Source organism: Astyanax mexicanus, chromosome 2 (genome assembly GCF_023375975.1).
Source record: "Astyanax mexicanus isolate ESR-SI-001 chromosome 2, AstMex3_surface, whole genome shotgun sequence".
Lineage (NCBI taxonomy): Eukaryota > Metazoa > Chordata > Actinopteri > Characiformes > Acestrorhamphidae > Astyanax > Astyanax mexicanus.
In genome coordinates this window covers 11,627,643-11,652,200 of record NC_064409.1, presented here as the reverse complement: position 1 = coordinate 11,652,200, position 24,558 = coordinate 11,627,643, and the positions used below count along the sequence as shown (strand labels likewise).

General features: G+C 38.4%; 1 protein-coding gene across 5 annotated transcripts in view; it reads right to left on the bottom strand.

The window, feature by feature from the left end:
* Nucleotides 1–1,070: 1,070 nt before the first annotated feature.
* The window catches only part of dyrk2 (dual-specificity tyrosine-(Y)-phosphorylation regulated kinase 2), a 32,841-nt gene continuing 9,353 nt past the window's right edge, over nt 1,071–24,558 (bottom strand). Inside the window, exons 1-3 of one of the 5 annotated variants that reach the window (XM_007236657.4) lie at nt 15,371–15,742; nt 13,918–14,045; nt 1,071–5,875 (exon numbers count right to left, since the gene is read on the bottom strand). In XM_007236657.4, coding sequence (XP_007236719.1) covers nt 4,283–5,875; nt 13,918–14,045; nt 15,371–15,410 — 1,761 coding nt within the window. In that variant the 5' untranslated portion in view covers nt 15,411–15,742 and the 3' untranslated portion in view covers nt 1,071–4,282. The other 4 variants (XM_007236658.4, XM_022671231.2, XM_015602283.3 and 1 more) reach the window with 4 other exon arrangements.

The following is a 24,558-nucleotide window of genomic DNA, read 5'->3' as shown; positions in this document are numbered from 1 at the left end:
CCCACGTTTAACCGAGACCAACGTACTAAGCTTACATGATGCCCACACATCGCGTGCCACAGTCCTGCTGCCTTTCCTGTTAATACAGTACAAATCTGATCTCTGGGATGTATTTCTAAAGCAGGGCCTTGGATCTTCCTTGTTTTTTTTTTTTTTTTAAGTACGAAGGGAGTAAAGCTTATCTGGGCTTTTGATCTAATACGTGAAGACGTAATCGTATGCGTGCTGGGTCCTGCCTAGGGCCAGAGTCATTCTGAGATCCAAAAGTTTGCTGACATGAATGCACAAACCCTGCACTACACACTACACCACACACTTCACTCATATTGAAGACAATACGGCTCGAAAGGAGATAACAGAGGAGTCCACAAACAAATGCTGAGAGCTCTGTTGCCTTTTAGAACTGGGCCAGACTGCTGACACAGGCATTAGCTCCCTTCCCCCAGTCTGTTTGTCTGTACACAAACAGACTCGTGCTCAGATAGAGGTTCACGACTCTCAGCTCTCAACCCCCATTACAGTTAAAGGTATAATAAACATACTAAATATAAACTACTAAACATTTAACCACTGCATCTACACTGTAAACCCATAAGTTGTTTAAACTCAACAAATTAAGTCTGTTTTAAATAAAATTGGATACTTCTGAACATTTGTGGCCCCATATACATTCAAACTGAGATCTTTTGAGTTAAACCAACCTGTAAATACTAAGTTTAGTCTAATGCTATTGGAAGCTTCTTTTTTCATTGGCTTCTGACACAATCTATTTGCACACTGTATGTGTCTGTATGTATTACTACAGTAATAAAACAGCCCCTTATATACTACTAAGTTACAACTATTTTCCTAATTTAGAAGCATTTCTGTTGGTCCATGAATTTTCATATTTTAACACAATGTTAAAAGCATTTTTTTATAACTGATATTATTATAATCTAATGGGCTGAATGTAAAAAACAATGTTAATAATCATCTGGTTCTATAGATTTACAGTTAGTGTCTCAACAAATAAAATTCTAGAATTCTCACACGCATTCATTTTCAGCAGAAACAAAGATTTGTAAAGATTGACATTAAAACTTTTATTATTAATATTTTCCGGCCACAACAATAAAATTTAACAAATGATCACTAGAAAAAAAAGTTACTTCCATCAGCTGTACAATACATACAGTATCATAAAACTGGCCGCCAAGATTAAAATCCACTACAGAAGTGATGTAGTGTTATCAGCAGCATTTCACAAAAAAAGGAAAACATTATACATATGTACACATCCACATTGAGTTCTTAGTAAAGTTCACATATGTACATTATGTCTCTATGGTTGAATATAAATGAGAGTCAACTCTGTTTCCTTATTTTAAAGATTCTCTTTTTAAAAAAGGACTGACCGAAGTTGACAGTGGGTAGCTAGGTTCAAGATCCTGGGATCCTGTTCTGCCAAAAAAATTAGCAAAAACAGGTACATCCTTTTAAAACACCACACTCAGCCATTTGCTTTGAGCTGCCCCAAATACACGACCACAGTATTGCACACCGGGCTGAATGCTGACTCTGTGGCTGTGGGGTTTTGGGGCAGCAGCGTTCACTGCACTAAAGATACATCCAACCATGTCAAACGACAGACGCTTGGAGGTATGCTACATCGTTCAGTTACAGTTTCTAACACAACTGGTGTGCCTCAAGGCTCCCTCACCTACCGTTCCTTCTTGACTGAAGATAAGCATTCTCCAGATATGGCCCTTGAGTGGCAAAAGTGGCTTAAGGGCCTCTTCATCGGCTAAATGGAGAAACCCTGACTTTTTTGTCGCCCCAGCCACGAATGTAGAATGCACTTTGGTATATACCAAATGCCCTGGGTTCATAAATTACAAGAATATCACAACAGTCTGAGGTAAAATAGTAAAATGTTTTGCTAGAGTAATAAAAATGTAACCCCTTGAAACTGATGTTAAGACAAGATGGATGCAGTAGAAAAGACCCATTTCTCACTCAGTAAGAGAAATATATGTAGTCATCACTGGGCGAGACATCCCTGTTGGCAAAGGGTTTTTGAGTTCTAATGTCAGATCATGGGATAGAAATTCTGCGTGTCTAAACTGCATACAAAACCTCTTAATTGTGCGGCCACATTCCTCCTAGAACCCACAGCCTACAGCACGGGTTCCAAGAGGATCTTTGGGCAATGCTCAGACAAGTGCAAGAGGATTACCAATATAAAGAGGATCTTTACAATTCTTTATATTTCTGTATACCTAAAAGAAAGTGAATGGGTTTCGGGGGGGTGTATCGCTGTTGGGACGACAAACAAATGGCATTGATAACCAAAGGCACATCGTAATAAACCTAAGGGCACAATTATTCCTCACCACTGTAAATCCACAAAACAGCAAAAAGAAAAAAAGAAAAATAAAACGTATAAAGTACAATGTGAACGGCTTGCTGACGTTGCCAGGTTACTGTGCATTTGCAAATTAACTGTGAACGTCCAGAGGGGTCTGGGCAGTGTGCAGCACGCAGTGTACCATGCCAACCAGTAGCAGGGTGAGGGGCTGAAAACCCACATGAATGCCACAGCTTTGCTTTGCCACTATCCAAGCCCATAGTCCAACCCCTCTCTTTCCCCACCTCCAACATCCGCAACTGGTCGAGAGGCAAAGCACGATTGCTTTTTTTGTTTTCCTTTGAGCAGAGTCTTGAAGTAGTAGCAGACAGAATTCTTGTGCATTACATCATAAGTCACTCCACTGATATCAAGCCAACGGCACACATTCAGGCCACTGTTTCAGTTTATATTAGCTCTTCTTTGAGAAACAATAATGAGAAATAAATAAATTAAACTTTTACAAAGCTTTCAGACCCACGTCAATTCGTTTTCTTCTCACCATACTCACTACTATTTCAAATAATTGCTACAAAAATGGCCAGAATTGAGAAATATTATTTTTTAAATTGTTTTCCTTTCTAGGTTTAGGTAGAAACATGATGTCACTTCAAGAAGGGAACAAGCTTTTAAGAATTTAAACTCTGGCCCCATACTAGCAAGTCCACGCTAGGTAGCTAAATATAGAAAAAAGTGATATGAATTGTGATGATTGATCTCAGACTACAGACGACAACCGGATAAGAAAACTTCAGCCGTCGCTTAAAGTGTCCCTCTCTGCCTTAGTCTTTCCACAATAGTGTTAATACTGGCTCAGATTCAAGTAAACGTTCTGTCAATAAGTGATCAGCACAAACCTTCCTAAATCACTGCAAAACCAGCAGCAACCTTTAGAAGGGAGAGTAAGTGATTCAAAAGAACTTCAGCCCTATTGCTGTAACTAGCGTCTGCTCACTAGGATTAGTTTCACGACATCATTTTGTTCCATGAGCAGAGGCATTAAAATTGTAAAAAATACTCTTTAAATAAAAAAGGTAAAGCACCAAAGGTTTTCTCCTAGACAGTACAACAACGCGATCACAGCAGCTCCTCCAGAGAATAGCTTACAGTTACATACACATGAGCCTGTCAGTTACGGCCTCTTCAAACCACATTAAATAAAGTCGTCCTCACTAGCCATCAGTCTGTTTTGGAAAGGTAGACCATCCTGAAGTCTCTCTTTTCCTCATTTCAATCGTATAAGGAATGTCAAGAGATTTTTAGGCACATACCAAGTCTGTCATGTAAACATAGTTTTTCTCCCTTCTGCCTCTTAACAGTCTGAAACATTCGATTTCCCGCTTCAAATTTCCATTCTCGTCTCAAGCTCTTCAAGCAATATCTCATCCATCCTTTCATCTAACTGATAAAAGATTAGCTTCAAATGCTACAAAACTGCCGATAGCACAGCTTTTAGTAAAACAGGTTAAATCCTCCTCTATTAATACACGGTTCACCTGATGGATTCTAGAGGTAGGAACTAAAAGCTAGGATACACGTCAAACCAAAATTAACCTATTTTTCCAAGTCTGGTTGCCTTCTATGCTACAAGATATATATGGTAAAGAAACTGATTAGGACTTCATTAGTAAAAGACCAGATTGTATGAATCCACACAGTCCTGAGATAAAAACTTAAAAGTGTTGTTCCCTCTTTTTTGGCCATTTTAGTATTTCTAAAAAAAAGTGTTTTGAACAAAAAAGGTGCTACAAAGCAGTAAAGAAGTGGTGAATATGCATTAAAGACTCTGTATTCCTAAAAACTCTCACACTTGTGAATGCTCAGCTTTCTACAATTAGATCACCATTTAAAGAAAATAAAAGAGAAACAAACCTAACAAAAAAAGAAACGCATTCAGCTGACTAATTTTGGCAACACTGTCCTTTGCTGTATATTCCCATTGGCATCAGTCATTTGTGCCAAGTTAGTCCTTAGTTTTGAGGCTGAGCCTGATGTGGGAGGTAATTTGGAGATAGACGTTATAGCACCTGTGCCCTCAGTGATCCGCTTAACGGTCGTTTTCTCCCCAGTGGGAGGTTTTGGCAAGCGTCTTCTTAGCCACGGGTGGCGAAGGGCCTGACTAGGGGTCATGCGCAGAGTCGGATCCCACTCCAGACACTGCTTGAGGAAGTCAAGGAAGAGGGGGTCATCGCAGCCCTTGAGCGCTGTTACCCAATCCTTGCTTCCTGGAGGACCACGGAGCTTGCCCCTGCGCGACCGCCCACCATTTAATGCCACCGTGCCATCGGGCAAAGACGTGACCGTGCAGTAACGAGGATATCCCTTTGAGCTGATGAAATTTTTGGCTCTCTTTGAGGAATCCAACAGCTTCTGGGAGGGCATGCCCAGTAGCTCTATGACACATGCTAGCTGGTCCCCTTCATCTTCCCCAGGCAAGAGAGGGTACCCCGTGAGTAATTCCGCTAATATACAACCGAGGCTCCACATATCGATCGGCATCCCGTACCGAGAACCGAGTATAACCTCTGGGGCTCTATAGAAGCGCGACTGGATGTAAGTGTAGACCCGTTGGTGCTCGTAGCAGCTAGAACCAAAGTCAATCACTTTAATTCCGCTACGTCCCTGCTGCTTCAGGAGGATGTTCTCAGGTTTGAGGTCGCAATGAATGATCCTGTTCTTGTGAAGAGAGTCCAGACACTGCAGAATGGAGTGCGCAAACTTGCGCACCAGCGGCAAGCTGAAGCCCTGAAATTTGTTTTTCTTTATGAGCTCATAGAGGTTCATGCTGAGAAGCTCAAATGTCATGCAGATGTGGTTGCGGAATGTAAAGTTCTCCAGCATGTGGATGACATTCATGGTAGAGTCTTTGTCCTGCTTGCGCAAGTGCTCCAGGATCCGGATCTCCTCTGCCGCTTGCCGGTGAAACCGCTTTTCGTTGCGTACCATTTTTAAGGCCACATGCTGGTGGGTCTTGTGGTCATAGGCCTTTACAACCTGTCCAAAGCTGCCCTTACCAATGACCTTCAGTACCTCATACCTGTATGCTATATGATCATGGGGTACGTGGATATAGGAGCCCTGATCGTCATCATAACCTCCGTTGTTGGAGCCCCCGACCACGCCTGGCCGTTTCTTGGCGTTTGGGCCTACAAAGAAGATTTCAGGGTAGTTGAAGATCTCTTGATGCTCAAACGTGGACAGCTTAGACAAGTACTGTTTCATGGCCTGTTCAGGGGTCAAAGGTGCGGGCTTGGGCTTGCTGTCAGTCGATTTGATGGAGGTGGAACTGCCCTGGCGACACTGGGTGGTTTCTTGTTGCCGCTCTGGCAGGGCCAAACCTGCTCGCGTGACTGGCGTCAACCCATTGGGTTGCGTGGTTAACACTGTCCGCTTATTGCTGTTTTCCTCAAACAGCTGTTGAACGTGGATCTGCTGGTGGTTCCCCACATGCAGATGGTCATTCATTGCGTTTTTATTGCCTCCAACCTAGAAAAGAACACAAATCAGATTTTTTATTAGGGGATTAATCTAAGAACAAAGCACTAGTAAACAAATCACTGACACAGTGACAGACAGAAGAGCTTGAGATCATACAATAAGAGATCAGAAGATCAACACTAATTCCATTAATTCCATTCCTATTGAGATCTTGAATTTATAGATCATTCAATCCCATTGTAGGAAGCTAACGCTCATCACAGCTTTGTTTTAGTCACCCAGGCAATGGCACTCGAATGCACTGACTTGTACTGCGTTTAAATCTAGTTCTCAATAAGGCATTGAAAGGTCATTCAAGGCAACACCTCAGAAAGCTTATGAGCTGGACAAACAGGTTTGTCCTCCACTACACTCTGGAGCTTGCATTTTCTTTTTTTTCGCTTTCTTGAACACATTGTGAAATTCATTGCTGGCTTTTAGAATTTAGATTACTTATTAAACAATGCATTCTCATGTTGATTGTGCTCAGGCAACTACATCCTCTTTGACTATTTTTAGCCAAAACTAAGGTTGCTGAACCACATTTTACAGTTTAAAACAGTAATCCATGTATGTAAAGGAAAACTTTCGAAATAAGTTACAGATAAATAAAGAAGAATGATTTACAGACATACAGTCCGCTGGCCGTTTTATGGTGAGAGTGTCCTTGGCTGGCTTGACCCCAAGACCACTTGCAGAGTTCATTGCAGAGATTGCTGACCAGACATGAAATGTCCTGTTCATATCGTATGACCTCACAGTCATAAATACTCTTCTGATTCCCCATGGTGTCCATGACATACTGCTCTACACATTCACATAATTCAATTTTCAGGGTTACATAAGTGGTGCAAAGGATTTGGTGTCCACATTTTTAAAAAGAATTGGCGTCAACTTTCCTCTAACTTGGCCACCACTAGCAGAATAATTTGACTGCGATCCAAAGCTACATAATACAGTGGATTTTTATTACGCACTGCACATTTCAGATTTTTCCTCAAAAGCGAGGAACAAGCTCAACTTTTGTTTACCAAAGACATTAGTCATGTATTTCCTGCTTTCCTGAAGCTTCCCCTCTGGAAGATGCATGCTTCCTTGATAATATGATTGTCTCTGCAACTTGTTTGCCCTGTAATATCCTGTTGCCTCAGAACTCAGAAGTTTGTCGCTCCCTGCGCATATTTTTCAAAAAAGAGGGCAGAATCCTCAAGTATCCTGTTAAAGAGAGTCTTATCCCTCTCCCAACTGGGCACAATATCTTATTTTATCTACAGGATTAGGATTTTTCCTTCTAATTAAGAAGATTAATAGTGCTTTCTTGTTAATCTTGGGATTTTCAAACACACACAGGATTTAATCATGAAGGATAAATAGATTCAGACTTCTGGCTTGTACTGATACTGTTTGATTTAATCACTCTCACAACCCCCACATGGCAATTCCTAGGGTCTAGGCAGTGATGATATAGACATTTTAATACTAATACTAACGCTAATGCTAATACACTGAGGGTTTGATTACCCACAATTTATTTTATTTTGGGTACATCTTTTTTATTCTTCGTTGGATATCTTCTAAAATATGTTTTATTTCTTTGTTATAAACAGTTACTCTCATGCTCTAGGTTACACCATGGATACATTTACCATGTGCTGTAATACCTAATAGTGTGTTGTGGTCACACTGTAAATTGCTATCATACAGTTCAACAGAAGGAGCATCATATTAGATTACTCACAGTGACACAACATGTGCTAGTCTCAACACTCCTAACTCAATATTATAATATAAGGTTGATAATCATACACTTTACTCTAATAAAAAAACTCCATCTCTACAGCTTTCCATAGGCACATTTATACCCAGTGCTAATGTCTGGAAAGTACCAAGTTACTACCAGATAATTACCACTTTGGTTGCCAGTCCATATAATGTGTACTCATTCCACTGACGTCAACAGCACACTAATAGGGTTTATAAATAGCACATAATCGGACCTAATAATTTTAATTTGAATGGAAGACTGCCCTTTTCTTATTAGTTTTTTACACAGTGTTTTAAATTTACTTAAAATAAAAGTCCATAATTGTATGGTGAGACAAATGCATCTTCAGTTTTATTTCTGTGTTTCTTTGGTTTAATAATGTGTAAATATGTAGATAAAGGCTGAGTTTGCTGTTCTGATATCTCCATGTTAACAGTAACTCCTGTATCACCAATAAAGTGACGGGCTCGGGTTGCTCAGGTAACCAGGAGAAGTGATCATAGCAAGAAAAAGGTCCCTGGATCTTCCAGACATCTTGTTTTTTTAAGAATTAATATATTTGTTTTCGCAGGAATGGTAACAGAAGCACACTGATACCATTTTTTACAATATTTTGTTCACTACCTACCCAGTAATATTAGTGCTTTAAATTTTTAAGAAAAATGTCAGGGACTGCTGCTTTTACGTAGTTTACTCAATGATTCTCCTATCTCACATTTTCACACTTAAAAACAGTAACGTAAAAATGTTGTGCAAAGTTTTAGTCAGGAAATTTGCATACAGCTTATTTAATTCTGCAGGTTAGGAATGCCCCATCATGTGATATTTCCAGGCTTCTAAAGGGAGTGTTTCATTCTATAGAGGGCTGCAATGTTGCTGGGAAGTCACGATTTCCTGACAAACAGGTAGTTGAGAGTGTTGTGTTACTCTAGAGCTGGTAAACAAGAACATTTCTGTGTCAAAGAAAGAACAAAATGGAAATTGTATTGTGAAATTTCACAGCACACTGCTCTAGAGTGCCGCAAATTCTAACTAAAAGCAGTTCAAAGCTCAGAAAGACTCAATGCTCCACTGTTGAGAGTTTCCCACTCTGGAAAGTCCTAACATGTGTAACCTGTCAACTAAAAACAAGCAGGGCACCAACAAAAAAATATTTCAGAACTAAAAAAATGCTAGAGCTAGGAGAATGCTTGATTGAAAATGCTGTGCAATAAATGATCTTATAATTCAAACCTGCTCTGTCTTTAAGTTTTTTTTCACAGTGTGAGGTTAATTCAAAACGTGGACAGGTGGGGGGTCATGCCGAGGGCACATGTTCTGACAGCTGCAAAGGACACACAAATGGGAGCTGGACAAAGACACACTGTGTGTCTCAGGGGGCACAGAAGGCATGACAATCATTTTAGCACATATCTACCCTATTTATGTCTTCTATAGAAACACTGAGCAAAAATGAAATTTGTGGACAGCTTTTACACAAAAATCTTCTATGAGATCATAGAAGGACAGAAAAAAAACATGGCAGTCTAAGATGCTGTAACACGCTGTTACAGCAATAGCCTGTATTCTTACCAACTGTGTTTTACCAACTTTAAAGGTCAATGCTCCAACATTTTCTGTCATTGACATTAATAATGCTCTATGTGTATTGATTTATCCTTCTGCATCAAGCAGTAAAAAAAGCTTAACTATTACATTAAATGTACCTCAATGATATAAACTAAATACTGCACAAACCTGCATTGCATTAGCAATGCTGAAACTATATATTATGCAACCCTTATTGGGCTATAGTAGGCTGTAATAAGTATACAATAGTATTCAAGTATAACAAATTTTATGGAGCAGCAGTCATGGAGTGGCATCACTGATTATGTCAGTCCTTTGATTTTTGGGTGCATGTAAACTAGCACATTTACATCCACAGCCTTCGCCTATTTACATAAAATACACCAGTATCAGTGTCTACATAATGCCTGACCATTTTTCTTGTATCAGTGTATATAAACGGCTGTCATGTACTAATGTAACACAACAAATAATTAATATTAGGAGCCTTCTGGTGTCCCACAATTATATTTAAAATCTTAATCATAATCATTACGTTTTGTAAGACCAAATCGTGATAATATCTAGGGCTGGCCCGAATAGCGTTTTTTGAGCTCCGGATATTCGGCACTGATTCGAAGCGAATATTCGAATATTCGTTTTTAAAAAAAGAGGTAAAAAAAATAAATTAAAAAAAAGCAAATCACGGCCCCTTTAATCCACTGAAAAATGTTCAATTTGCTCTGACCGACGAGACATATTCACCCCGGATTTTTGTTGTTTTTATCCTCCATATTTTTTCTGTGTTTTTAGCTCAGATTTCTTTGTGTTTTCATCCCGGAATTTCTGCTGCCCCACACGCGGCTTATCCTCATAAGCAGGCTAGGAGGCTGCTGCTGCACGGTTTCTCCGCTGCGCAAGCCAGCCCAGTAAATTGCTGTTTGTGTTTTCACACTTAGGCTATTTGCTTAAAAAAACAACCAAAAAAAAAAACGTTTGTTCAGTAAGTATTTTATATTCTTAAACATTGGTAATTATATTAGAGGACAGTCATTGTAAACTGTACTTGGTCTATTTCGGTTAAAGGATTGTGCAGGGTATATTACTGATTTTGTATTTTTGCACTTGGGCTATAAGCTCAATATTAAATATTTCGTTTGTTTAGAAATTATTTTATATTTTAAACCATGTTAAATTATATTAGAGTAGAGGAAAGTCATTGTTAATGACGTTATTGTACTTGGTCTATTTCGGTTTAAGCATTGTGCAGGGCATAGCCGTATTACTGATTTTGTATTTTTGCACTTGGGCTATAAGCTCAATATTAAATATTTCGTTTGCTTAGAAATTATTTTATATTTTTAAACCATTTTAAATTATATTAGATAAGAGGAAATTCTTTCAGACATCATTTTTGTAGGCCAGGCTTTTGTAACCGATTTAGCCCCTACTGTTGCCACATTACCCCTTACGTTTTATTATATAAATCAGTTTCGAAGAGCCTGCATTTTTTTTATCATGTATAATAGAGGTCTGCGCGAGACTGATTTTTAAACCCACTCTTCCACGCTCCCGCGTTTCTGTCTCGTTACCGCTCCGCAAAAAAATTGCTTCTTTTAATCCCGCGCCCGCCCGCCACATAGTGCGGTCCCGTTCCTTACCCCAGTCCAAACACCATCGGTGTGTGCGTGTGTGTGTCGGTCCATCCTGCGCGTTGAGAGTTTTCTTTAGGTTTTTTTTTTTTTTTACAATTATTACAGTTTTCTTAACTATTTATTAATTTGCTCCCGCATCGTCTGGATTAAACTCCCGCTCCAGCCAATAACAGTTCAGTTCTGTCCCGCGCGCAAGATATTCTGACGGGACCCGCGAAAACAGAAGTGGTTAGAGTGAGGTGAATCCGTGTATCATTCGTTCATTTGATATTCAATTGAGAATCAAAATCGGAAAATTAAAAAACCAATTCGTTTTTTCGTTTTTTCGTTTTTGAATATAATACCAAAAAACGAATAACGGCTTGTATTTTGTATTTTTATTTGGTTATCCAAACAAAAATTGGAAATTTAAAAAACGGACCAGGAGCCGAATTTGATTTTGATTTTGAACTTGACCCATTTGTGTGCCCCGGAAGTTACTGATTTGTTTATTCTTGGTGGGTTTCTGTTGCGCGGGAGTTCACTGCAGTGTTATCTACACAGTCTGTATTGCTGTAGGCTTTGGATGGAGTTGAGGATGGAGAGTTTTATCTTGTTCAGAGGAACTAAACGCGTTGCAGTGAAAGAAGACGATATGACAACAGAAAAAATCGGCAGGATCTTTCAGGTGTTTGTCTAACGTTCCGTAGCTAAATGTCATATTTAGTTAATACCTTCAAAAAGATCTTTAATTAGGCCAGAATGTGGTTCCAGTCCGGCCATGCTGCCTACAGCAATACAGACTGTGTAGATAACACTGCAGTGAACTCCCGCGCAACAGAAACCCACCAAGAATAAACAAATCAGTAACTTCCGGGGCACACAAATGGGTCAAGTTCAAAATCAAAATCAAATTCGGCTCCTGGTCCGTTTTTTAAATTTCCAATTTTTGTTTGGATAACCAAATAAAAATACAAAATACAAGCCGTTATTCGTTTTTTGGTATTATATTCAAAAACGAAAAAACGAAAAAACGAATTGGTTTTTTAATTTTCCGATTTTGATTCTCAATTGAATATCAAATGAACGAATGATACACGGATTGAGGTGGAACTCTGGAAAGGAGAAAAAAAACGAATATCCGAATACCAAAATTAAAAACCGAATACCTACTCAACGAACGAATATCCGAATACCCGAATATTCGGGTCCAGCCCTAATAATATCTTATTTATTCATTGAATAACTACACTGTAACTGCAGACACATTAGAAATTCACTGTCTACTGCAAGAATACGGCTTTAACAATAAAGAAAAACGAAGCATAATCATATGTATGTTTGCTTTAAGGCTTGTCTCACTGGTACACATGGTCTGTGTTGATTCTTGCAAGATACACACTAGTGAGATCACTAGCGAGTCAATTGAGTTATTTGGGCTTCTACGCTGGCTGAGGTTTGTGTTTGTCTATAACTGAATTACAATGACAGCTAAATACAGAAGTCCAGACTGTGCTTCTTAGTTTAATGTAAATGACGGCGACACACCAATCCATCCATTTAGCACTATGAAAAATAGAGAAGGGGTTTAGTTTATTTACATTTTTGAATGCGCAGGCCTTGGCTAATTGAACATTCCTGGTTACACTGGTTCATATAAGCCAACAGGCAAGTAGAAGGCCTGCTTAGATTACCGTTAAGCATAAGCCTACAAGCAACTGGTTTTCTCTCCCCATCCCCCACCACTGGCACCCAGCTCCACAGCTCCCCACACAGTGTGCTAGCCTGTGGCTAATTGTGTCGAGCCCCTGTGTTTACCAGTGACAGTAAACAAACCTACTATTCACATCGGTATTAATGCACGTTTTGCAAAATACTAAACCTAGCCCAGGTACATGTTATACAAACAGACCACACAGCATGAGCCCCTATCTCTATTTCTCCGTCAGATTCTGCGAGAGCCCTCATGGCTTGTATTTATAATCACTGTATTTGGCTTCCACCCGGTTCCTGAGGCAGGCTGTTCCCCACACTAACCAGATCTACACTAATAGCCCAAGTCGAGATGAGGTCACTGAGTAAAGCAAGCAAGCAGCAGAAGCACACGCCTCACAACCAAAACTGGAACTTACACCTCACATAACACCCATGCACACCCAAACTGCTTGCTCAGCATTCAGCAATTAAACAGAGACTGAATCTCAAATGACTAATTTGTAGGAATTACACTATAATGATCATGAAATAATGTCTATATGCATATATAAACAGTGCACTGTGTGTCCAACAGTAAGAATAATAAGGTTTAAAGGTGGTTTATATTCCAAAGCGCCAAGATAATACTAGAATTATAATATAACATTATAATATATTTTCTTTGCATATCATGGATACTACTCATACTTTAAGGTTGACCAACTGCATGAGCAATTTCAAAAGAGCATCAAACATTTTATAGCCATGTTTTATTGGATTTAGTGCAGTATGCAAAAACAAACTGATATTAAAGTCATGACAATATATGCAGGGTGGTTAAGTGAAGCTGGCCTACTGTGCTAAAACTGCATTTGTAATCCTTCAGAATGCTAATCAAAGTGGACTAATCACCAGTGCTTATATAGCTAAGTGTATTGGAATTGAGAGATGTGCACATGATAGTTTATTAGAGATCTGTGCCAGATCAGTGCATTATTTCCAAGTCATTGTACAATGATGTGTGATCTGCATTAGCTACAGATAGCAAGGTATTTTGAACATATATTCAAGCATTTGCACCAAATCTTATTTGAAAGGTACACTCTTACTATATCTTACCATAGTGTACTACAATGCACCACACCAGGAATTGTAGGTAGTTATAAGCTATAGTAAGTGTCCAAACTGTTAGGTTACAACAATGTTATTACAGCAGTATTATGCAGTAGCTGTATCTTGTAATTTGTAGTGGAATACACTGTAACGTTACTTGTAAACGGTAGGTTTTCGGACATGCTGGCTCTTTAAAGACCAAGTGTTAAAACATTCTTCTGGGCTCACTAGGATAAAAATCCGGTTAGGAAATGACTGTAAATCACTGTGGTGTAACATGCAGTGTTTTGTCGTACCGTAAGCGAGTTGGTGTTCCTGAGAGGAGGTAAAGTGACGGGCGATGTCGGATCAGTCCCTGCCCGGAGAGCCCCGACGCTGATCCCGGGGGAAGACTGCTGCTGCTGGCAAATTTCACCCCCCTTGCCTACAATGCAAAAACACAATATTTAGCTAGATATCTAGCTTAAAATCTAGTTAAAAACAGCATTTAACTCGACTGAGGCGCTGGCTGGCTGTGTGTCATAGGCTAATAACCATAAACCACAGATTCAGTAACCTACACAGATTCAGAGTGGCTATATGGTCAGTGTAACGTTACCGTTTATCAGTTAATTTTTAGACAGTTCGAGCCTAAAATAGAAATGAAGGGTGTAAAACTTAATTATTTAATTGTTTTCTTTTTATTTAGCGAAGAGAAAATGTCTATTATTTTTTTAATATCTAAACCACATCCTGAATTTACTAAAAAAATATTTTCTCTCGTCCAATTTAATGATATAATTCAACCTACTACCTAGCCAAGCTTATGTTACATGATGAAAATAAATAAAAATAAGAGAATTTAGTAACTTAGCTATATATGCATTTATTCATTCTCCATGAATTAAAAAAATAATAATTTTAAAAGGCGGAAATAAAGACAAGGTTAGCTACAAAAATGACTAAAACTTATCTTTTTAGCTAGTAAATAGGACAAATGGCAATAATTACGTTTTACAAACAGTTTTCTAGCTAATATAGCGAGAAAATTAAACTGATAGCTAGCGTTAAACGTTACAGTGACCTACGTTATGTAGCTTAGCTTAGCTAAACCAATCAACAGGGTAAAATCTGGATGCATTTAAATAACAGCTTACTATTTAACTTCTATGTTTATTTAATAAAGAAATGAATGGCAGGACAGTGAGATTTGTAAGTATCACAGAAAATCGTTTTAAAAGGACCTAACAAACGAAAATGTACATTATTTATCGTTAGCCTCCTTTACGTATAGAAACAGCACTAACAGACAGTGAGCTTGCTAGGTTAGCATAGTTAAGATAGATAGGGTAAATTATGCTACGGCTCTCGTTCTAAACGTTTGGTTACCAGTTAGCTAGCAGGCTAAGCTAACTAACCTAGCTACCATTCGCTGATTATTCAACGTCTTTGACTGATATACAAAAATACAATAAAAATTTTAAACAGCCTTCCACTGCTCAAGACGGAGCATGGCTACACCGCACAGCCAGCTAATAAGCTAGTTAGCTAGCTAGTTAGGTTACAGTAGTCTTTAATCTACCACCTCATTCTCCAACAGAGAGGCAAATCAAACGCAGAGAAACTGCCCGGCTTTAACAGCCACAGCGTTAGCTATAAATCCGTATAAACAGTCCAGCGTGCAGTGCGGCCATTCAGCTAACCGGGTGTCCGCGTTTCACTACCGTTATGGCTTTTCGCCTCCCCGAATCCGGACTTTAGCCTCCTTACCAGTCGGGTAGACAGCAGCGCAGGGCTTCTTGGTTAACATGGCCGCTGGAGAGTCACACACAGGGAAAAAAACCCACTCGAAAAACCCACTCCTCCCCCTCCGCTGGGCGATCACCACCAACTCTGCTACTCCAATCAGCTACATCCAGTCTCGCATTCTCAACGGGCGCAGCTTCCTCAAACACAAGCCCAAGTTGGGTTACCATCGCTCGGAAGAGACGCCCTGCCAGAGCCGCGGCTCCACACTGCTGCACCCTCAGCCTCACGCCTCGAAGTTCCCCGCCGCATGTTAGTTCACGCCGCCTCCTCTACCGGGCGGCTCTCTTTGGGGAAAGCTCTGTCAGTGAGTGAGTGAGCGCTGTATGGGTGTTGCCTGGCTTATCTATCGTCCTATTCACCTTCCCCCACCCTCAGCCCTCAGCCCCCAGCCGGAGTGCAGCAGGGACGTAGTTAGCATGCCAGCTATTAACCTAGTTAACATAGTCAAGTATAGTGGGTGCAGTTTTTTTTTTTAAGGTGGCTCACATTAACACACTCTGTGATCACACACAGATGAGCTGAGCTAGGCATGCTGCAGTGAGTGTTTATACAGCTCTGAAAAAAAAACACTTAAAATGTTGAGTTTCTTTGATTTTACCTATTTGAAAAACACTGGAATATAATCAAGAGGAAAATGGATAATGACAAGCCACCAAATCAAGCTAAACTGCTTGAATTTTTGCACCAGGCGTGGCATAAAGTTATCCAAAAGCAGTGTATAAAACTGGCGGAGGAGAACATGCCAAGATGCTTGAAAATTGGGACCAAAAACCAGGGTTATTCCACCAAATATTGATTTCTGAACTCTTAAAACTTTATGAATATGAACTTGTTTTTGCATTATTTGAGGTCTGAAAGCTCTGCATCTCTTTTGTTATTTCTGTAGTGTATAGAATAAAACAACACTGTTAATTTTACTCAAACATATACCTATAAAGAGCAAAATCTGACAAACTGATTCAGAAACTGAAGTGGCCTCATTTATTTTTTCCAGAGCTGTGTATATGCTTAAAACAGTAATAATGCTAGCAGTGCAAAAAACTCATGAGAGTAGTTTGTCCTGCTTTTTTCCCAGGGACAAAACCAGGCATATTTCCAGACGTCAATGTATGTTTACATTTCTTGCAGACTTGCAGAAACATCTAGGCTCCACATCTCCAGATATGTAATTTACACACACGTGTACCCCGGGTTATTTCCACAGTTTAGTCCAGCCTGGACATTAAAACTGCCACATGCATGCATGTAATCACTGTCCACTAGAGGGTGGAGAGAAGCTCAAGCTTCAGGCCTGCTTCTTAGGCTTTCCCTGTCTTCATGTCTTGGAGTGTATATACAAAAAAAATCACTGACAGCATCAGTGCACACAAGTGCTGTAACTGGGACTTTCAGACACTGAATGGAACACTGAAATCCATTGTCTTGTCTGTTCTTACACAAGTTATATCACAGTAATAAATGCAACTGAAATTGCAAACTTTTGGATGTGTCTTGCTTTTACTTTTATGAACGTATCTGCATTTTGTTGTCATTAATGTTGCCATTGTTTAGTTTTTCCCTTAAGGCTCTCAACTGATTTTTGTGTAGGCAAATGTGCAAAATAGGCATAATTACTTTTTAGCCTGAATTTTCAGATATTGTTTATTTTTATGACATCACAAATGCAGTAAATTCATGATTGTCTATTTTATAGCTTAATTTCAATAAATGGAGTAAATGAATTAACAAGAGTGAATGGTGCATAAACTTTATCAAAGTATGTTAAATACATCATAGCTTAGTGGCAACCTTACAGGAGAAGTGAGAACGTATTTAATTTTTAATTAAAGTCAGTGTAAACACATTTTATTTTAAGTGAGTTTGGAGCATAAATCTATTTATCATGATCCCTTGCAAAGGGACAATATATCGAAAATTATGTAAGAAATCAGTTATTCTTTCTATTTTACTAAAAAACTTTACTTAAAAGAGTAAAGTGTGTTTTATTTTGACTTATATTTCTTAATTCATGAAGGAAAAATAACAGATTTCTGACCAAAAAATCTTAAATTAATCATATATAGTTATTCACTGCAGCTTTGACACAGTGTGAATCTGGCAGTTGTTCTTTACTAAGTTTCAAAAAGTGAACAAAAGTAAAAATGTACAGTAGAGACATACTTTTTGCACAACAACGTCTATAAGAGCCTTTTGAGATAGAAGGTGCTTCAGGTTTATGAGGTAACTAAAGTCTATGGTCCAAATACACCAGTGGGCAGTGGGTTGCTGCAGAGATATCTATATATCTTCTGGCACCAACTAGAGATATGTAGACATGTACAATGCAGTCCTGTGAGAATGGCAGGGCAGTCATCACATACAGCTCCTCACTATTCCAACAAGAGGCCACATGTTGGTCCGTGTGTCAGACTGCGTTCAGCTGGGAGCAAAACATGCTGGGACGGTTGTCACGGCATTTGTCACCGCGGTTACTAAGAAGTATGTCCAGGAAATATGTGAGGAATTGAGCCACGATAGCCCAGTGAGCCATTTCCACCAGCACACGTAATAACTGAGCCCATGTCAGCCTCACATCATTGCCCTGTAGCTTGTGATAATGGGCTATCAGCAAGGGTCTGACCGAAACCTTTTCACTGAGGCACATCAGTGTGTGAAACTGCCAAACAGCCTAAAAGCTGTGAATGGACATGCATAGTTGTGATAGACATGCTGAAGTAGGTGTTAGATGCTGTGGAGTACTCCACTCAATACCCAGATAGTGTTATACAGTCAAATAATCCCTAATTAAATACATTATTACTGTTTTGCAAACTAAATAATTCATAAATATGGTTAGTTTTTACACCAAATAGGCCAAACCAGAGTCCAAACCATTCAAATTCATGTTAGGTACATAGTATACATTGCCGTTTAAATGATGTGTAAATGCACACACACACACACACACACACACACACAAAGCTACTCTATTCCTATATATACTGTACAGCAGTATTGCAAAAAGAAAAGACTCGTCAGAACATAGCCCTATTGGCACCTTGCCTAATGCCAGGCCTCCCAGGCACTGAGCTGTGGAGCAGAGGTGCAGTGTTCTCTGAAATGATTGTGCTCCAACCAATATTCTTGGGATGAGGTTGGGAATCATCCAATATTCTGACTAATCAAATAATCAAGCAATGCTTTAAAATCTACTAGAAAACCTACCATGGGCTGTAGATAAACTTTTTTTAAATACTGTTGATTCCAGGAAAAACGCGAATGAATTGGTCAGACGTCCCGATACTTTTGTCCACATAAATTATATACAATGCCAAAGATTTAAAGATTAGTTTTATGATGTGAAAACTAACGATTCTGGTAGTCGACTAATCTGATGGTTATTTTTTTGATCAGTCGATTAGTCAACGATTATGTCTGCCATGTCCTCTATCTCTAAAAACATAGAATAGAAACAGCTGAACATGGCATTTAAATGTCTAGTTGTTGTTAAAACATGGAAATTAGTAATATTAAGTGATTAAATATGTAATCTGTTGAGTTTGGGCATTTTAGGAGACACAGACTTAGTTGTTTGTAAACCATTGAGCTTCTGTCTCCAGCGCTTTGTGTAATGTGGTAATGTTACAAATTAATGATTAGTCAACAATGACATTTGTAGTCAACAAATTTAAATAATTGATACTGTCGATTATATCGACTAATCGTTGCAGCCCTAGAGAAAACCATTCCTGATGATTTTTAACATTTAAAACATAATAAAATTGTAGCTTCATTGTAACATTAACCAATGTTTACATTCCGCTACATAACAACAATATCATCATTTTACACAGCTTGTCCCTTCACTGTTCCTGTCACAGATTAACCACATATACAACACAGAGTTTAACTGTTGTATATATATAAATATTATAGAAATTAATTTAAAAAATAAAAATTTAAACCTATTCTCATAAAAAGTCACCATTTCAGAAACACGTCATGTCGTTATAAAGGCATTGATGTGCTGACTCTGCTTTATTGGACCAAAGGGCGTAACCTATTTGTATGACATAATGGTTCAGTTCATAATGTGATTTGTTTTTCTTTCTATAGGTGATCGCAAGCCTGCTTTCTCAAGGCCTCCTCTCTGTTTGTTCCCTCTGCCTGTCCTCGCTCTCTCTCTCAGGGAACATCTGATCTTTAGGGGATGAGTCAGTGGGGCTGTCTGAGAAGCTCCAAACACAGGCTGTGTTGTTTTTCCCTTTCCTTCTGCTGACACTTCTGCTCAGCATTGTTTTAGTGAGGGCTAATAACGTTACAGGGCTCTTTAGACATATTGTTATTTGGGTCTCATCCATATTAGCCTCATTAAGCGGATGGATGGTTTCCACGTGACGTGGGCAGTATTGGAAGTTCTACATTAAAGCAAGGAGAAATCAGTAATGCATTTTTTGTTTTTTGCTGAAGGTACACAAGGTAATACCTACCTTATAACCAACCGGGTATATCACTTGATCAGCATCACCTAGTAGAGTTGATCAATTACCATGACCAGCATGACAAAGCTGTTATACCAACATAACCACCATGACCAAGCTGGCCCATCAGCATGACCAAAATCAAATTTTTGTCTTAATGGTCAACTTTTCAACCACCTTGACCATTAAAGACCAGCATAGACCATCCAAAACCTGCTACCAGCAAAAGCTAATCTTGAACTAAATTTGTGCCACATGTGACAGAACTTTTGTATATTTCACATTTTGTTTTTTTATTACACAATGTTTAATTAACCAAAAAAGAAAACCCAATGTTTGTTCATAACTGTATCCCTAATCAAAGAAAGTTACAAAATCAGAAATCAGAAAAAAAGGTAAGTGCATCTCAATAACAAACCCTATTAAAGATGAAGGATCATCTGCCCATGCCATGTGTGGATGTGAGGAACATCTCAGCTTTCCTTTGATGGCAATAATATCCCACAATACTGTACAGTCTGTCTGTATCAGAGCCATCAGAGCTCAGAGGAGCATTCGAGCCCTGGCCTATATTTAGCTGCAGTGTTTGCTGAGATGCTGGAGCTTCCAGATCAGTAGCGGAAGTGAGAAAGCTCAGTGGTCCCAGTCTGAGTGGCAGCTCTCTGCTTAGTAACATGCTCTCTGAGGCATGAGTACATGCTTGAAGGCTTGTTGGAGAAACACACAACAAGCCTGAGAACATTTCTGGCTTTTCTTCTCATCCATTTCAGATCTGTGCAGAGAATTTCTACTGATATTCATTTCGTTTTCATCATGTTATGAACTTTTATGCACCATTCAAGCAGTTTCCAAGGAATCTGAAGGAGAAAGGATTTCTTTGTAGGAACACAGCAAGATAATTCCAAAATCTCTTTTCAACAGGACTGGATAAAACACTTAATTGCAGTGATTATGAGATGTGTCCCAATACTTATATAGTCCATATAGTGTGGTTTGCAACCAATTTAACTTTATTATGTGATTTACAATTAATCAGATTTTATATTCTGCCATAAGTTAGAAGTAGGATTTTTGTACGCTGTCCGGTTGTGATTATATAGCAAATTTCTATCCAGGAACAACAACAGTAACTACAATCACAGTAACTAAAGCCCTATCCGGACGGGATTAGTTTCTCAAGGCGATGTCTGTGAAAAATCTTTCACACTTCTATTCAGTGATAAAACTCACTCACTGACTGCAACTGAATTGCACTGAAAGGAAGTTAATTACTTATTTTTTATTGTTTTTTTTTCTAAAAACAATTATATTTAAAAAAGAAAGAACTACAAAAGATGACTAGTAAGGGGAGTTATTTAAACAAAAAAAATTATCTCAAAAATATTTTTTCCTAATTTTAAGGCAAACTTAAACTTTGTTAGATTTTGATAAAGTATTTTGTTGTAACGTACAATGTTTGTCGAAATTTTATCCTACGTCTTTTGTATTCTTTGGATGTATGAAGCTTAAATATTAAAAAGTATCGGTATTGATATCGATATTACCAATACTGGCCCTGCATTTACTTCAGATCGATACCAAATGTTCGGTATCGCCTACCTCTATCAATTACGTTTAAGGTATGCTGAATATACTGCAGGTTATTGGGCAACCCACTTCAAACAGGCAATGAATTAAATAGTGTTTTATATAGAAACATCTCAGTCTCTGTCTCCACACACAATGTTCAGAATAGCACGAAAGCACCCTGGGGCTTACAGACGTACACAACGCTTCATCACACCAACTACCGTGCACTTCAGATTACTGTCTCTCTGTCTGACATGCAGTCAGGCAGACACTGCAGTGTGAAAACTCGACCGAGCTCTAATGATCCCTGTACCGTGTTCTCTACCCATAACCCCTTGATGATTAATTAGAGTGTGTGTAACTTTACCTGTTCTGCTACAACAAAAAAGGAAGCCAAGCGACAAATCACCTTCTGATGATCTCCAGCCCTAGAGACAATGAGAGCGACCCAACCCCTGAGAGTATTTACTGCGCTCTGTGTAGAGACGAAACAATATATCTTCTTTTCAATATGATATTAAGACCTCACGTTTCAGCTGATAGCAGCCTGATATGTTTTAACATATTGTTTTTAAATAAAAACTAATTGAAACATTTAATTTAATGAAGATGAGTATCAAGAAGCTATTCAAATGTCCTTTTTTCTTCCAGAAACACATGACATCAACCAACAACATGACATCACACATCACATCACGTGGCACAGCATGGCAGGTCTCAGAGGAGGGTTCAGGGTACCCATCATTCCAAAATCAGGTGACCAATGAAGATTTAAGGGAATGCCTTCTTCTAAACCCCACCTACTCGTGTTAACTGTGTTAAATATCACAGGCAAAAAATTAAAGCAGAAGCAAAGGAGAGATTCCAAAAGGAAAAGTCTTTGAAAGCGAAATCCACAAAAATCCACAGAAAGTCCACAAAAACACGAAAATGAGAGGAGAGACTGGCAAAATCTAAATTAAAATAATTTAAAAATAACTGGGAGGAATAATAAAGTAACCAATTATATTTTAAAATATCTATTTGATATATTTTTTTCTCTTTTGAATTAGCAACATTTTTGCAACACTTTTCCATTTTGATCCTTAAAATTTTGATTGCAGATTGTTTTGTTTTTTTTTGCGTAAATTTTTTTCGCACAAAATTCACTCCCTACCTGTTTAACGCTGCACAACCTGACAGGTAAAATTCCCAAGTAAAGCGCACCACACATAAAGATTTTTGAGAAAATTTAAGAATTTTAAGTGTGTCTTATAGTGCAGGAAATACAGCATTTTTTTAAGCCTTTTTTGTTTTTGCTCATTATTAAATGTAATGAATTTCTGTGCCTAACGACATACATGCCCACATACACACACCTGAGTCATCAGCCTCTCACAACACCACACCACACCACACACACTGTCCTGTTCTGAGTATCACTCTGCCCTGCCCTGCACTGTTATATAACAGTGTAATTACGTATCTCTGAATCTGAAAGAAAGGAATTAACCTCAACAAGTGAATCTATAAATCCATATGAATAAGAGGCCACCCACGTTAATGAAAACTGTCTAAAGAGGACAGAGCTCAAAAGGTGCCAGCTGTCTCTCTCTCTCTCTCTCTCTCTCTCTCTCTCTTTCTCTTTCTTCTGCACAATGATAATTTATATAGACAAAAGACAAAAGAGCAGCTCTATGAAGCACTGTTTCCATCGGGTTCATAAAGCGGTCAGGTTTTTGAAGAGATTCTTTGTGTCGCTTGGTCATTTGATCCAGTGTCGTCCCCACCCTGTCAATGAGGGTGAAAAAAATCAATACGTATCCATCTGGAGCGCCATCTTGTATATCAACACCACTGACACCCAGCAATGTCTGATGAGCAAATTAGGGAAATGGTTGGAGATTACGTAACTACTGATTCATGTTCGTTTGCCCGAGTGTATTTGCATGCACAGACACACTGCCCACACAACCGGCCTGAGCAAATGTAAACACACTAACACATACAGACACACACTAACACACACACACACACACACAGCCACACACACATAGACACTCACAGAAGAAATTAATGCTAGAGAAATAAGTATGTCTTAGAAAAAATGTAGGAGGTGGGAGTTTCTAAATAGTGTTCATGTTTCCTTACGTAAAATGATCACGTGTAGGATCTGTGTGTTTCTGTGTTTTACGTAGAGTGATTATATATAGATATACAGCTCTGGATAGAGCTGAAGAGAACACTTCAATTTCTGAATCAGTTTCTCAGATTTTGCTATTTATAGGTTTATGTTTGAGTAAAATGAACATTGTTGTTTTATTCTATAAACTACAGACAACATTTCTCCCAAACTCAAATAAAAATATTATCATTTAGAGCATTTATTTGCTGTTTTTTATTCACAGTTTTCATGCATCTGGACATGTTCTACACCACCAGTCTTGCACACTGCTTTTTGATAACTTTATGCTACTCCTAGTGCAAACGTTTAAGCAGTTCAGCTTGGTTTGATGGCTTTTGATCATCCATCTTCCTCTTGATTATATTCCAGAGGTTTTTAATATGGTAAAATCAAAGAAACTCATAAAGTAGCAGCCACTTATTAAGTAATAATTATTAACAAATAAAATAACGCGCAGAAGCTATTTCAACGGAAAAAAAAACATAATATGGCTGCAATTAAATGTCATTGTTTTAATGGCAATCTCATGTTTCTCTTTATTATTTAAGTGTGTTATTGTCTATTAATCTATTATCTACATACTTACAGATACGAAGAAATAAAGTTCAAAATCATACATCATTTTATGTATTATAAGTTATATTAGGGAGGAGAATTATTTAGTATCTCCTTACTACATTTAAGCATTATTTTGGACAATTTATATTGTACTTCCACCTTATTGAAAGACAGTACTTGCACCTTTGCATATTTCCCTAAAGCAAAAATACAAACCTTTCACTTACATTTTTGAAGTTTTGCATGAAATAATAATTTTTGGTGTTGTTCCAATATTCAAAAAGCATGTATAACAAAACATGTACATGTTAGGTGCAGCAAAGGTGCAGAGAACCCGGAGAGCGGACGCAAATACGAGTAATATTTGTTTATAAAAAACTAAATAAACACAAAACAGG